General features: G+C 35.3%; 1 protein-coding gene across 4 annotated transcripts in view; it reads left to right on the forward strand.

The window, feature by feature from the left end:
* The first annotated feature begins 2,468 nt into the window (after positions 1 to 2,468).
* The window catches only part of fmnl2a (formin-like 2a), a 141,211-nt gene continuing 130,087 nt past the window's right edge, over positions 2,469 to 13,592 (forward strand). For 3 of the 4 annotated variants that reach the window (XM_079821917.1, XM_079821918.1, XM_079821916.1), the window contains exon 1: positions 2,478 to 2,889. In XM_079821917.1, the coding sequence (XP_079678043.1) occupies positions 2,776 to 2,889 (114 nt within the window). In that variant the 5' untranslated portion in view covers positions 2,478 to 2,775. Of the gene's footprint in view, positions 2,890 to 13,592 lie in introns of all 4 variants that reach the window. The other variant, XM_079821919.1, reaches the window with a different exon arrangement.

Genomic DNA, 13,592 nt, shown 5'->3' on the forward strand with positions numbered 1-13,592 from the left:
TGCGTGAGCTGCTTGTATACATTTATTGTGAAAGTTGCTTATACAAATCATTTTTAATTGAAAATGTTCTTCGGGTTTATACATCCAACATTAATAGCCAATTTAAGTTGGGAAACAATATGTTGTATTTATAATGTCACAATTACTATTTATCTAAGTTTTAATGTTTTTTCGTACATAAAAATAGATGGATTTTAGGTAGGGGGTCCCTCATAAAGGTTCATCATATTTGGGGGTCCTTGGCATCATAAAGTTTGAAAACCCCTGACATAGTGTACTTTTACATATTACAGACTGACAGCAATAATCCAGTGCATCCCCGTTGCTTTAATAAAACAGTTGCTTGCTACATAATGAAAATATAAAATGTACAATAACATTGAGGAAAATTGTGTTAAGCGAATTTTAGGAAATAAAGTTAAAAAAAAACTAAATGGTAGGTTATCTTTCGGTCTTAGAAGAAATAGACCCTAACATAAATAAATAAATGTCATATTTCTTAATAGGATTGGCGACATCCTGAAATATATGTATGGGCTTTAAGTTGAAAACAAGTGGAAAACCAGTGAAAACAGGCCCATCCTTTGAGGCAGCTGAAATACTTTGTTCACTAGATGGCGCTTTGGTGTCACCACTAATACATTCTAGGTCTATTTCGACATACATCAATTCTACAACAGTAATAAAAACATTAGGGTGTACATTTTATAAAAACTAAATGAGACTTTGTTAAAACATTTATTAAGATCTAATTATGACCTTGGTAATGTGTGCTTTCAAATAACATGGAAAAAAGCTGGATTTTTAGCCCAACAAGTTAGCTATAACTCTGAAAAGAAAAAAATAAGTAATTTGTATTAATATTATTAAACTTTATATTTACACATAATAAACACACTCTCATATAATGATGTAAAACATTTTTTTATCACATTTTCCAGCTATTATTATGTTGCCCTGGCAGAGATATGACCCCTTTTCACTTCTCATTTCCATCATATCCTATACAGTATAAATATCTTTCTTTTTTTTCATTTAAAAAGTTCAAAATGTGTTTAAACAATTAAACAATCCACCATCCACCCTTATTTATTTATCTATGTTCCTTTTATATCATTCTAGAAGGGCAGAAAAGTTTCCTAACTGACAAATCACGGATAAGCCCAGTATTAAGAGGACCTGTAATTATCACAGCATATGAGCGTCAATAGTTCAACTCCTGTCTGGGTCACAGCAAATCATGATTTGAAACGTGTGGCATCACTCTGCCACTCAGAACAATGTCGTCTCTGTGTTCAGTCCCTGTATGGAGTATATGGAGTTTAAGAACATTGCTTCCTTCATCTGGCTCACAGACAAATTTAGCAACATCTGTCCTGCAACAGAGATTTTATTCTTCCTCCTTTATTTTTGGCATTTTATAAGTCCTTGTAGTGCACTCGGGCCTCTGAGGGTCTCTCTCAGCGTCTTAGGTTTCAGCAGCTGTGGACTGCCCTCCAGCCTGTGTCTCTTTTTTTCTTTTGTATGAGGTCTGGTCTATCCTCACACATTTGGAGTTCACAAGAATTCATTTACACATGACTTAAAGTACAGAAAGTGTACACACGGATGTGGCTGATGATGCAGATTTCCCAGCATTTAACCCATACAGTATGACACACAGTGCTGAGATAGAGATGACTGTAATGATGAAGGGATCATTGTAAAGACTGTTGTAAGTAGATGGCAAACGTTGTAGCCATCTATGAATACTAGTGTGGACCAAATTCACTTTTAACAGATGTATGCATATACAGGCTTTCAATTGGTATTTAACGTTACATAATAAAGGAGCAACTGTGAGATGTAAACTATGAAAAATGAAGCCCCATATACATATATATATATTTATTTTATTTTATTTTATTATTACAATTATGTGTCCCTAAAATTATGTGACCCTAAAAACAATTGTTATTGGGTTAGAGGTATTTGTATTATAATGAAAATACCTCTAACCCAATAACAATTGTTTTTAGGGTCAAGACACAGTAACTACCACCAAAAAGTTATGTCCAATAGCTCAAAATGTAAAAATAATAGAGTCAAAGTTAACACTAACAAAGATGATGCCATAAAATTAAAATAAAATCAAATAAAGATGCGTGATTTTTAATTATTTATTTAATTTTTCAATTTGGTTTTGTTTGTGCATTTTTAATTCCCCCTGGGAAATTATTTTTCTTGTAGCTATCAAGCAAGCCTATTCTGTAATGTTAAATGTAAATGTTTTCATTGCATTTTATTAATTTTATTTGTGTATGTTATAAATATAAAATACATTATTATAATTCAAAGAACTGTTGACAATTGTTGTTTTAGGAGTAGCGGCGTATCTGCCTTTCAGTCAAGCAGCCACGCCTACCCAAACGAACCTCATGTTTTATTCATGAGCAAAGCCCTCGCCTTAGTAGGATTGGTAAATCCGCACGCGGGGCGGAGTTGAAGCGACAGCGCCTGTAGTTGTCCTCTGAAGTGCGTTTCAGAGACTGAATCATGGAGAACAGAAGATCTCACTGGGAGTGGTGCGGACATTGTGCAATATGCGAATAGGACACGTTATTTGCGCTGTTGTTGCCTGTGTGAAGTTATAATGCAGCTGCTCACAGACCCTGCTGCTGACCTCCATGAAGTGTTTCAAGCTCAGATAAAGTCGGACAGACAGTGAAAACGGATACTGGACACATACAGGACAAACCCGCAGAATAAGAGTGTGACTGTAATACCGGAGGAGAGATGGGGAACGCTGGGAGTATGAACCAACACTCTGACCCCCGAGGACACCACATGCCCCTCAAACTGCCCATGCCCGAGCCCGCGGAGCTGGAGGAGAGATTTGCGCTCGTTCTGGTCTGTAATAATGATCTTAAACTTTATCAGCCAAAGAAAGAAATGCGCACTTTCAATTTTTTTTACGTTCCTCGTTTCTATTCCATTCTATTCTATTCTATTCTATTCTATTCTATTCTATTCTATTCTATTCTATTCTATTCTATTCTAGAATAGATTCTATTCTATTTCTATTCTATTCTATTCTATTCTCGTTTTGTAGACATAAGAGATGCTTTGCAGTTTTACTTTTGCTGGGATTCTATTCTATTCTAGACTTGGAAGTAGTTGTTCTTTTATTTATTTACTTTCAAATTTATATGGATCCATTTTGTAGACATAAGAGATGCTTGCTTTGGCGTTTTACTTTTGCTTCAATTCGATTCTATTCTAAACTTGGTAACTTAGTAGTTGTTCTTTTATTTATTTAGGCTACTTTAAAATGTAAATGGATCCGTTTTGTAGACACAAGAGATGGTTACTTTGCCGTTTTACTTTTGCTGTGATTCTATTCTATTTATTCTATTCTAAACATTTTTGTTGCTGTTCTTTTAGTTATCAAAAGTATATTGATCCGTTTTGTGGACATAAAAGAGATGCGTTGCCATTTTACTTTTGCTGTGATTCTATTCTATTTTAAACTTGGTAATAGTTGATCTCATCTTTTATTAATTTACATTCAAAAGTATATGGATCTGTTTTGTAGACATACAGGAGATGCTTTGCGATTTTACTTTTGCTGCGATTCTATTAAATTCTATTCTATTCTTTTCTAAACTTGGTAGTAGTTGTTCTTTTATTTATTTACTTTCAAATGGATCCGTTTTTTTTAGAGATGCTTACTTTTTCATTTGATTGTATTCTATTATATTCTATTAGCTGGTTGTAGTGTTTTTTTTTTTTTTTTTTTTACATTCAAAAGTATACGGATCCCTCTTATAAATACGTTTTGTTTGAAGTTTATAAGTCATATAACTGGCCAGGGACGGTTCATGGTAGAGTGATGGTATCAGATGGTAATACAATAGTACTTGAATTTAATTATCATATTCATATGCCACACTATTTACTGGCACTTCAAAGACTACCCTGGTACTACATTGATACAATTTCCAAAAAGCTTTGGTACTTTTTGTTAACTTTCTTGTTTGTTTGTGTGGTAATGTTTGAGATTCAGGTGTGTCTGTCTCGGTTACTTTGAAAGATGTTCAGTATATTGTAAATAACTTCCTCTGAGATGATAAATTGATTTAGTATTATTTCATGGAACTGAAAGTGCTGCTGAGGGACCCTAAGTTTTTTTTAAAGATATTTTGCCCTGAGAGGTCTAGATGGTTTGTCCCTCTTCTGTCTTGAGAAAGTTTGCTTATCACACAAGTGTGTGCTACTGCTTTCCAGAGAATCAAATATCCAATGTGTAATACACATTAGCTTGTTATTTAATATTAAGGATTAAATGGCCATTGTCAAGACAGATTACACCTTCATTTCATAATTTGTTTAAACTCTGGCATCATTTGTCCCTTTGTCTAGAATAACTGTTTCCAAACATTCACTATTCACCCAGTTCTTTTTAGCTTAATGCTGACTTGAATATGGCACAGGAAATGATGTCATGAAGTTGGAATCTACAGTCCTTTGACTGAAGAATGCAAGGAATGTATTAGATTAGTATTCAGCTACCTGAAGTGTGCTGTGCGTAGAGTTCAGGCCGTCTGCTAGGCCTGGTTTTATGGGGACATATAAATGTAGGTCAGACCTAATGCTTCGCTAAACACTAGACGACCCCTTTCAATTAACGCACTCTCACACTCACCATTCAGAGAGCTGGAGGTTTCTTCAAGGAACGCAGCTAGTGGCAGAATGGGGGAGTTAAGATCTAAGGTCTTTCACGGACCCTCAGGCTGTGGTTATTTTACCAATTGAGGAGGCTAAACTATTAGTTTCCATTCAATATTCCCAAGGAGAAAACTCTCTCTTCATCTCTATTCGTTTGGCCACCTCCTTCTTTCTCTCTGAGTCTGTAACTTGCTGTCTTCATTTGTGGCCGTTTAATAGTACACTCTAAAAAAAAAGGCTCGTAATCATAGGGGAACCTTTTTTAGTGCTATATAGCACCAATTTTGGTGCTTCAGTGGTTCTTCAGCGGTTCTTCAGAGGTGCTATATAGCACCTTAGTCAAAGAACCGGTGAAGAACCTCTGAAGAACCGCTGAAGAACCTCTGAAGAACCGCTGAAGAACCTCTGAAGAACCGCTGAAGAACCACTGAAGCACCAAAATTGGTGCTATATAGCACTAAAAAAGGTTCCCCTATGATTACGAGCCAAGAACCATTTTTGGTGCAATATAGAACCTTTTTTTTTTTAGAGTGTAGTCACAGTGTTCTTGTTGTGGTAATTGCTTCGAGTCACAGGCAGATGAATCCTGGTCTGTCGTGGCTGACGTCACTGTTTGCTTACAACAGATTGGAAGCTCTTATTCCTAATCTTTGTGTTTTAAGATCACCTGCCTCTCATGGTCTTGATACATATCACACAGAGCAAATGCCATTGTTTTGACTAGCTATCATAATCTGTCTCTTATGAATAATAACCATGTTTTTTTTTTGTGAAACTACATTGGTAACAGTACAATACAAAGTTATATCTCACAATTGTGTTTACATCTCACTTTTTTTCTCAGCATTGCGAGATATAAACCTGCAATTCTGAGTTATAAAGTGAGAATTGCGTGATATAAATTCAGAATCGCGTGATATTAAGTCAGAATTGCAAGATATAAAGTCAGAATTGCGAGTTATAAAGTCAGAATTGCGATTTATAAAGTCAGAATTGTGAGTTATAATGTCAGAATTGTGAGTTATAAAGTCAGAATTGTGAGTTCTAAAGTCAGAATTGCGTGATATAAAGTCAGAATTGTGAGTTATAAAGTCAGAATTCCGAGTTATAAAGTCAGAATTGCGTGATATAAATTCAGAATTGCGAGATATAAAGTCAGAATTGCGAGTTATAAAGTCAGAATTGCGAGATATAAAGTCAGAATTGCGTGATATAAATTCAGAATTGCGAGTTATAAAGTCAGAATTGCGAGTTATAAAGTCAGAATTGCGTGATATAAAGTCAGAATTGCGAGTTATAAAGTCAGAATTGCGTGATATAAAGTCAGAATTGCGAGATATAAAGTCAGAATTGCGAGTTATAAAGTCAGAATTGCGTGATATAAATTCAGAATTGTGAGTTATAAAGTCAGAATTGCGAGATATAAAGTCAGAATTGCAAGTTATAAAGTCAGAATTGCGAGTTATAAAGTCAGAATTGCGAGATATAAAGTCAGAATTGCGTGATATAAAGTCAGAATTGTGAGTTATAAAGTCAGAATTCCGAGTTATAAAGTCAGAATTGCGAGATATAAAGTCAGAATTGCGAGTTATAAAGTCAGAATTGTGAGTTATAAAGTCAGAATTGCGAGATATAAAGTCAGAATTGCGTGATATAAAGTCAGAATTGTGAGTTATAAAGTCAGAATTCCGAGTTATAAAGTCAGAATTGCGAGATATAAAGTCAGAATTGCGAGTTATAAAGTCAGAATTGTGAGTTATAAAGTCAGAATTGCGAGATATAAAGTCAGAATTGCGTGATATAAAGTCAGAATTGTGAGTTATAAAGTCAGAATTCCGAGTTATAAAGTCAGAATTGCGAGATATAAAGCCAGAATTGTGAGTTATAAAGTCAGAATTGCGAGATATAAAGCCAGAATTGTGAGTTATAAAGTCAGAATTGCGAGATATAAAGTCAGAATTGCGAGTTATAAAGTCAGAATTGCGAGTTATAAAGTCAGAATTGCGAGATATAAAGTCAGAATTGCGTGATATAAAGTCAGAATTGTGAGTTATAAAGTCAGAATTGTGAGTTATAAAGTCAGAATTGTGAGTTCTAAAGTCAGAATTGCGTGATATAAAGTCAGAATTGTGAGTTATAAAGTCAGAATTCCGAGTTATAAAGTCAGAATTGCGTGATATAAATTCAGAATTGCGAGATATAAAGTCAGAATTGCGTGATATAAAGTCAGAATTGCGAGATATAAAGTCAGAATTGCGAGTTATAAAGTCAGAATTGCGAGATATAAAGCCAGAATTGTGAGTTATAAAGTCAGAATTGCGAGATATAAAGTCAGAATTGCGAGTTATAAAGTCAGAATTGCGAGTTATAAAGTCAGAATTGTGAGTTATAAAGTCAGAATTGTGAGTTATAAAGTCAGAATTGCGAGATATAAAGCCAGAATTGTGAGTTATAATGTCAGAATTGTGAGTTATAAAGTCAGAATTGTGAGTTCTAAAGTCAGAATTGCGTGATATAAAGTCAGAATTGTGAGTTATAAAGTCAGAATTCCGAGTTATAAAGTCAGAATTGCGTGATATAAATTCAGAATTGCGAGATATAAAGTCAGAATTGCGTGATATAAAGTCAGAATTGCGAGATATAAAGTCAGAATTGCGAGTTATAAAGTCAGAATTGCGAGATATAAAGCCAGAATTGTGAGTTATAAAGTCAGAATTGCGAGATATAAAGTCAGAATTGCGAGTTATAAAGTCAGAATTGCGAGTTATAAAGTCAGAATTGCGAGATATAAAGTCAGAATTGCGTGATATAAAGTCAGAATTGTGAGTTATAAAGTCAGAATTCCGAGTTATAAAGTCAGAATTGCGAGATATAAAGTCAGAATTGCGAGTTATAAAGTCAGAATTGTGAGTTATAAAGTCAGAATTGCGTGATATAAAGTCAGAATTGCGAGATATTAAGTCAGAATTGCGAGTTATAAAGTCAGAATTGTGAGTTATAGTCAGAATTGCGTGATATAAAGTCAGAATTGCGTGATATAAAGTCAGAATTGCGAGATATAAAGTCAGAATTGCGTGATATAAAGTCAGAATTGCGTGATATAAAGTCAGAATTGTGTGATATAAAGTCAGAATTGCGAGATATAAAGTCAGAATTGCGTGATATAAAGTCAGAATTGCGAGATATAAAGTCAGAATTGCGTGATATAAAGTCAGAATTGCGTGATATAAAGTCAGAATTGCGTGATATAAAGTCAGAATTGTGAGATATAAAGTCAGAATTGCGAGTTATAAAGTCAGAATTGCGTGATATAAAGTCAGAATTGCGAGTTATAAAGTCAGAATTGCGTGATATAAAGTCAGAATTGCTTGATATATTGCGTGATATAAAGTCAGAATTGCGAGTTATAAAGTCAGAATTGTGAGTTATAAAGTCAGAATTGCGTGATATAAAGTCAGAATTGCGAGTTATAAAGTCAGAATTATGAGTTATAAAGTCAGAATTGCGTGATATAAAGTCAGAATTGCGAGATATAAAGTCAGAATTGCGTGATATAAAGTCAGAATTGCGTGATATAAAGTCAGAATTGCGAGATATAAAGTCAGAATTGCGAGTTATAAAGTCAGAATTGCGTGATATAAAGTCAGAATTGCGTGATATAAAGTCAGAATTGCGTGATATAGTCAGAATTGCGAGATATAAAGTCAGAATTGCGTGATATAAAGTCAGAATTGCGAGTTATAAAGTCAGAATTGCGTGATATAAAGTCAGAATTGCGTGATATAAAGTCAGAATTGCGTGATATATTGCGTGATATAAAGTCAGAATTGCGAGTTATAAAGTCAGAATTGTGAGTTATAAAGTCAGAATTGTGAGTTATAAAGTCCAATTCTGAGGGGGAAAAAGACTACAATCTCACAATTCTGACTTTATATCTAGCAATTGTGTGTTATAAAGTTTCAGAATTGTCAGAAAAGTCAGAATTGTGAGATAAAAAGTCGCAATTACTATTGTTATAATTACGCAATTAATATTGTTATAATTACGCAATTAATATTGTTATATAACCTTACAGGTTTCATTATCCAAATTTAGAACTCCAACCTACAACTACTATAAGCATATCCAACATGACACACATATACAGTACACTCAAAGTGATACTGATATGTATAACAAATCTCAATTTGATTGTTTATATTGTTGCATAATTTAAAACACATTATTGCACAGTGATATATTCAAAGTAGGATATATACTGTAGTACATCTAACTTTACCTACACACATACAGGGCACTCACATGAAGCAAGCAAATCTTGGCTCTGTGATTGTTTATATATAAAATGTAAATTATTTTTACACTTTTATATGCAAAATTGGATATAAATATATCCATATTTTTCCACATACACTATATATTGCAAAAGATTTTGGGACGCCTGCCTTTACATGCACATGAACTTTAATGACATCACATTCTTAATCCGTAGGGTTTAATATGGAGTTGGCCCACCCTTTGCACCTATAACAGCTTCAGCTCTTCTGAGAAGGTTTTCCACAAGGTTTATGAGTGTGTTTTTGGGAATTTTTGACCATTCTTCTAGAAGTGCATTTGAGAGGTCAGGCACTGATGTTGGACGAGAAGGCCTGGCTCGCAGTCTCCGCTCTAATTCATCCCAAAGGTGTTCTATCGGGCTGAGGTCAGGACTCCTGTGCAGGCCAGTCAAGTTCCTCCACACCAACTCGCTCATCCATGTCTTTATGGACCGTGCTTTGTGCACTGATGCGCAGTCATGTTGGAACAGGAAGGGGCCATCCCCAAACTGTTCCCACAAAGTTGGGAGCATGAAATTGTCCTAAAGGCCTTGGAAACATTAAGAGTTCCTTTCACTGGAACTAAGGGACCAAGCCCAATCCCTGAAAAGCAACCTAACTCCATAATCCCCCCTCCACCAAACTTTACACTTGGTACAATGCAGGCAGACAAGCACCGTTCTCCTGGCAACCGTCAAACCGTCAGAGAAGCGTGATTCGTCACTCCAGAGAACATGTCTCCACTGCTCTAGAGTCCAGTGGTGGCGTGCTTTACACCACTGCATGACCATAGAAGTCCATTACATGAAGATCTCTACGCACTGTTCTTGAGCTAATCTGAAGGCCACACAAAGTTTGGAGGTCTGTAGCTGTTGACTCTGCAGAAAGTTGGCGACTTCTGCACGCTCTGCACCTCAGCATGCGCTGACCCCGCTCTGTGATTTTACCACTTTGAGGCTGATTTGCTGTTGTTCCCAATTGCTTCCACTTTGTTATAAAACCGTTAACAGTTGACCGTGGTATATTTAGTAGTAAGGACATTTCCCGAATGGACTTAATGCACAAGTGGCACTATCACGGTACCACGCTTGAATTCACTGATCTCTTAAGAGCGACCCATTCTTTAAGCATCTGCATGCCTATGTGCTTGATTTTATACACCTTTGGCCATGGAAGTGATTGGAACACCTGAATTCAATGATTTGGAGGGGTGTCCCAATACTTTTGGCGATACAGTGTATATTCGCATAGGCTTTTAACTGGTAGTTCCTAGAAGTTAATTTCTTTCTCCAACATTTACTCCTAGATTTTTTTGTCAAAATAGTAAAATATACAGAGTGTGGTTGGTTTATCAGCTCTTGTTATACGAATGTAGGTTTATGCAGAAATAAATGCAGAAATACAAAAAATGTCTAACCTAAACATTTTCTAGTTGCCATCAGTTCATTTGAAGTTATGAATAATTAAAAGGGCATTTCATGTTTTTTATGCTTAACTGACTATAAAAGAGCCTTTTGAAAAGCTCTAATGTACAGGCAAACTATCAGCCATATAGAGCACACGTCTCCCTGGGAAAAGTGTCCTGTCAGAGACTGGCAGGCGCACATAGGGATGATGTCTTTTTTCTTGGCTGAGGCATTAGGAACACTTTAGCACTGTAATCGCAGCTTTGAGTGGTATTTATTGCTATTAAAGCCTTGGTGCGTGCCAGTCCACAGACCCTTCCAATAGTTGCTTACTGAGTGAGAAAGATAATTTTAACGACGACTTCTGCTTGAGTGCTGCTTTCATCCACAGGTCATTCTGAGAGGAAAATATGATGATTAGTAGATAGAAGAAGAGGGTCTGATCTTTAAATTCCACAAGCCAGATATTGCTATCTCCACTGGGTTCAAGATGATCAATTACAAGAAATACAACTCTGAATTATAACTACGTATTTGTGCAGTTACTGTATATAGATAAAGTACATGTTTTAGTCCTGCAATATGCCATGTGGACAATATAGGCATATACAATAATCTACTATTTAGCAATATTTTAAAGCTGAACTGTGTCATTCACCAAAACATTTACATGAAGTGTATGCTTGTTTGGGCAGTGCATATTTCTTAAACTACTTTTATGATGCCTCTTACAAGCTCTCAGACTGTTTGCTGTGTTCTTAGCTTTATGGTGATGGAAAGATGTTTTGGGTCCAACTGGGTCAGAATGATTTTCAGCTCATAATATTTTGTGGTGTTGGCACTTTTTTGTTCCAATAGTTAGTTCCTGACATTAGTCAGAGATTCGGTGTATGTTTAAGGTTCTTTTAGGTCAAACTTTGATTTTTGAGTTTGGTGAAAATGTTAATTATCCACCTCAGGATGTCAAACAACTTTTATTGTATGTTTGCACGTTTTTTCAACTTGTCTAATTTTGTCTAAAATACAATAATTGTGTGCTAGAAATAGACAATAAATAGAATTAAATATATATATATTTTTTAAATGAAGTCAATAAACATCAGAATGATTTAAATTCTAGAGTTACACAGTTGCAGATTTAGCCTAATTAGTTCAAATTCCAGATGTTTTTTATTAATATATATATATATATATATATATATATATATATATATATATATATATATATATATATATATATATATATATATATATATATATATATATATATATATATATATATATAATTACTGACAATTTTCCAAAACAATTAATGAAACATATTTTATAATTGTTGTTTATTATCACAGGACACCAAAGAGTGGCACTTTCATGGAAGGTGCCACAATACTTAAGTAAAATACTATTTTATAGTGCTAAAATACTACATACTCTTATAAAGAATATGGTACAAAAGCTGTCACTGGGATGGTACCTTTTTTAAATATTCTAATATGTACTTTTGGTGTACTTTTGAGGTACTAATATGCACTCGCTTGATACAAAGGTGTACCGTTTGAAAGGGTACCCCAGGTGACCCACTGTCCTGAATAGTCTATTTCCAACCTGCTTCAAAACACCTATCTATGATTTTCAAGTGGTCAAAGAGACTTGATTTGCTGGTTCGGGCGTGTTTAAGCTAAACTCTGCAGGACAGTTGGGTTGCGATCGAAACTTAAAAATGCTGCCTTCGGAGGGATCATTCCAAATTAGGAAGGCATCAAGGCACGTCCGAATCCAATGTTAGCTTCACTTACTGTCTCCTGAGATACCTTCATCTGATCGATTTTTGAAGCCAACATATATGTATCCTTCGCTGCCTTTGATATCCCACAATCCTAAACGTTACATTCGGTGACAGAAAGTTGCGGTTGGTGGTCAGTTTATGTGTAAATGTAAAAACGTTTGACCAATGTCTTCCACTTCTGATGTCATTTCTAGTGAGAAATTGCTATTGTAGTTATTAAATATTTGCTTAGTTTTCACCAAAGCTCGCTCGATTTTGCTGTTTAACGTTAGGCTGCCATCAGTTTCGTGAGATACCTTTATGCTCAAACGCTGCCTACAAGAGGCAAAAAGTCAGCTGCCTAAGTTTTGGGACGCAGCCTGGGTCTCCAGTAGCAGGGTTAAAGACTTTTGTAAAACTCTGAAGTCAGTTTCTAACTAATGTCCACTAAGAAAACTTCCTTATTCTTGTTGCATGGTTCATGCTGCAATACTGTTCTGAAATCAGATATCACGAGAACACAATATGTGACCTTGGCCATGAAAAGGAGGCTGTTTGCCTTTGGTTTTGTTCTGAAAGTTGTGTCTCATGTGTGTGTAATGTTTTTGATGTCAAAATGTTTTCTTTTATTCTAGTTTATCATGTGCAGTGGTCTGTAAAACTATAAGTAAGTCATTCACAGGTCTGGTGGAACAAAATGACACACTTCACATTTAAAGGGGCGGAATCAACAGGTACAGTCCCTCACTAAGCTCACTGTATTAGTTGAGTCAAATTTGCTGCGTTGGGCTGGTTTGGATGTTTTGATAGTGCCACAGTGTTCACACTTTTCGAAGGAATAAACCTATGGTTTAATTATACAGTAGTTTCGCATTACATGGGATAAGAGAAAATATTTAAACATGGTAAAACTGCTAACTTCACTTTTTAATGTCCAGTCAGTCACACTGTTTTATTAACAGATATCCTGTTGGTAGTTTGCTGTTTGTTGAATCCTTGGTATCAGTTTCCAACTTTATCTAAAGGTATTTTTTCTTTGAGAATAGTTTGGCAATAATTAAGCTTGCTTCTGGTTGGGAAAGATTCAGCTAGATGGTGTATGTCTCTATATAAATGTAAAACCTAGTCACAGCCATGTTTGCAATTGAGTAACAGCTCCCAGACTCAAATGTGCAGCCGGGCATTAGTGTGGTTACCATAGCAGTCACACTCGGCTGTTCACCATTTCTGTACGGTAAAGATGTGTTTCACTTTGGCTTTAAAGAGGAATGTGTCTCACAATGCAAGTTTATTGCTTGTAAAAAAGACAGCCAGGTTCGCCACGAGTAATTCATCTGAGAAACAAGAGGATAGCCTTGTTCCAAAACATTTAGCTTTAAAGGAGGCAAAATTCAAGAT

Source organism: Gobio gobio, assembly GCF_949357685.1.
Source record: "Gobio gobio genome assembly, chromosome: 7".
NCBI classification, from domain to species: domain Eukaryota; kingdom Metazoa; phylum Chordata; class Actinopteri; order Cypriniformes; family Gobionidae; genus Gobio; species Gobio gobio.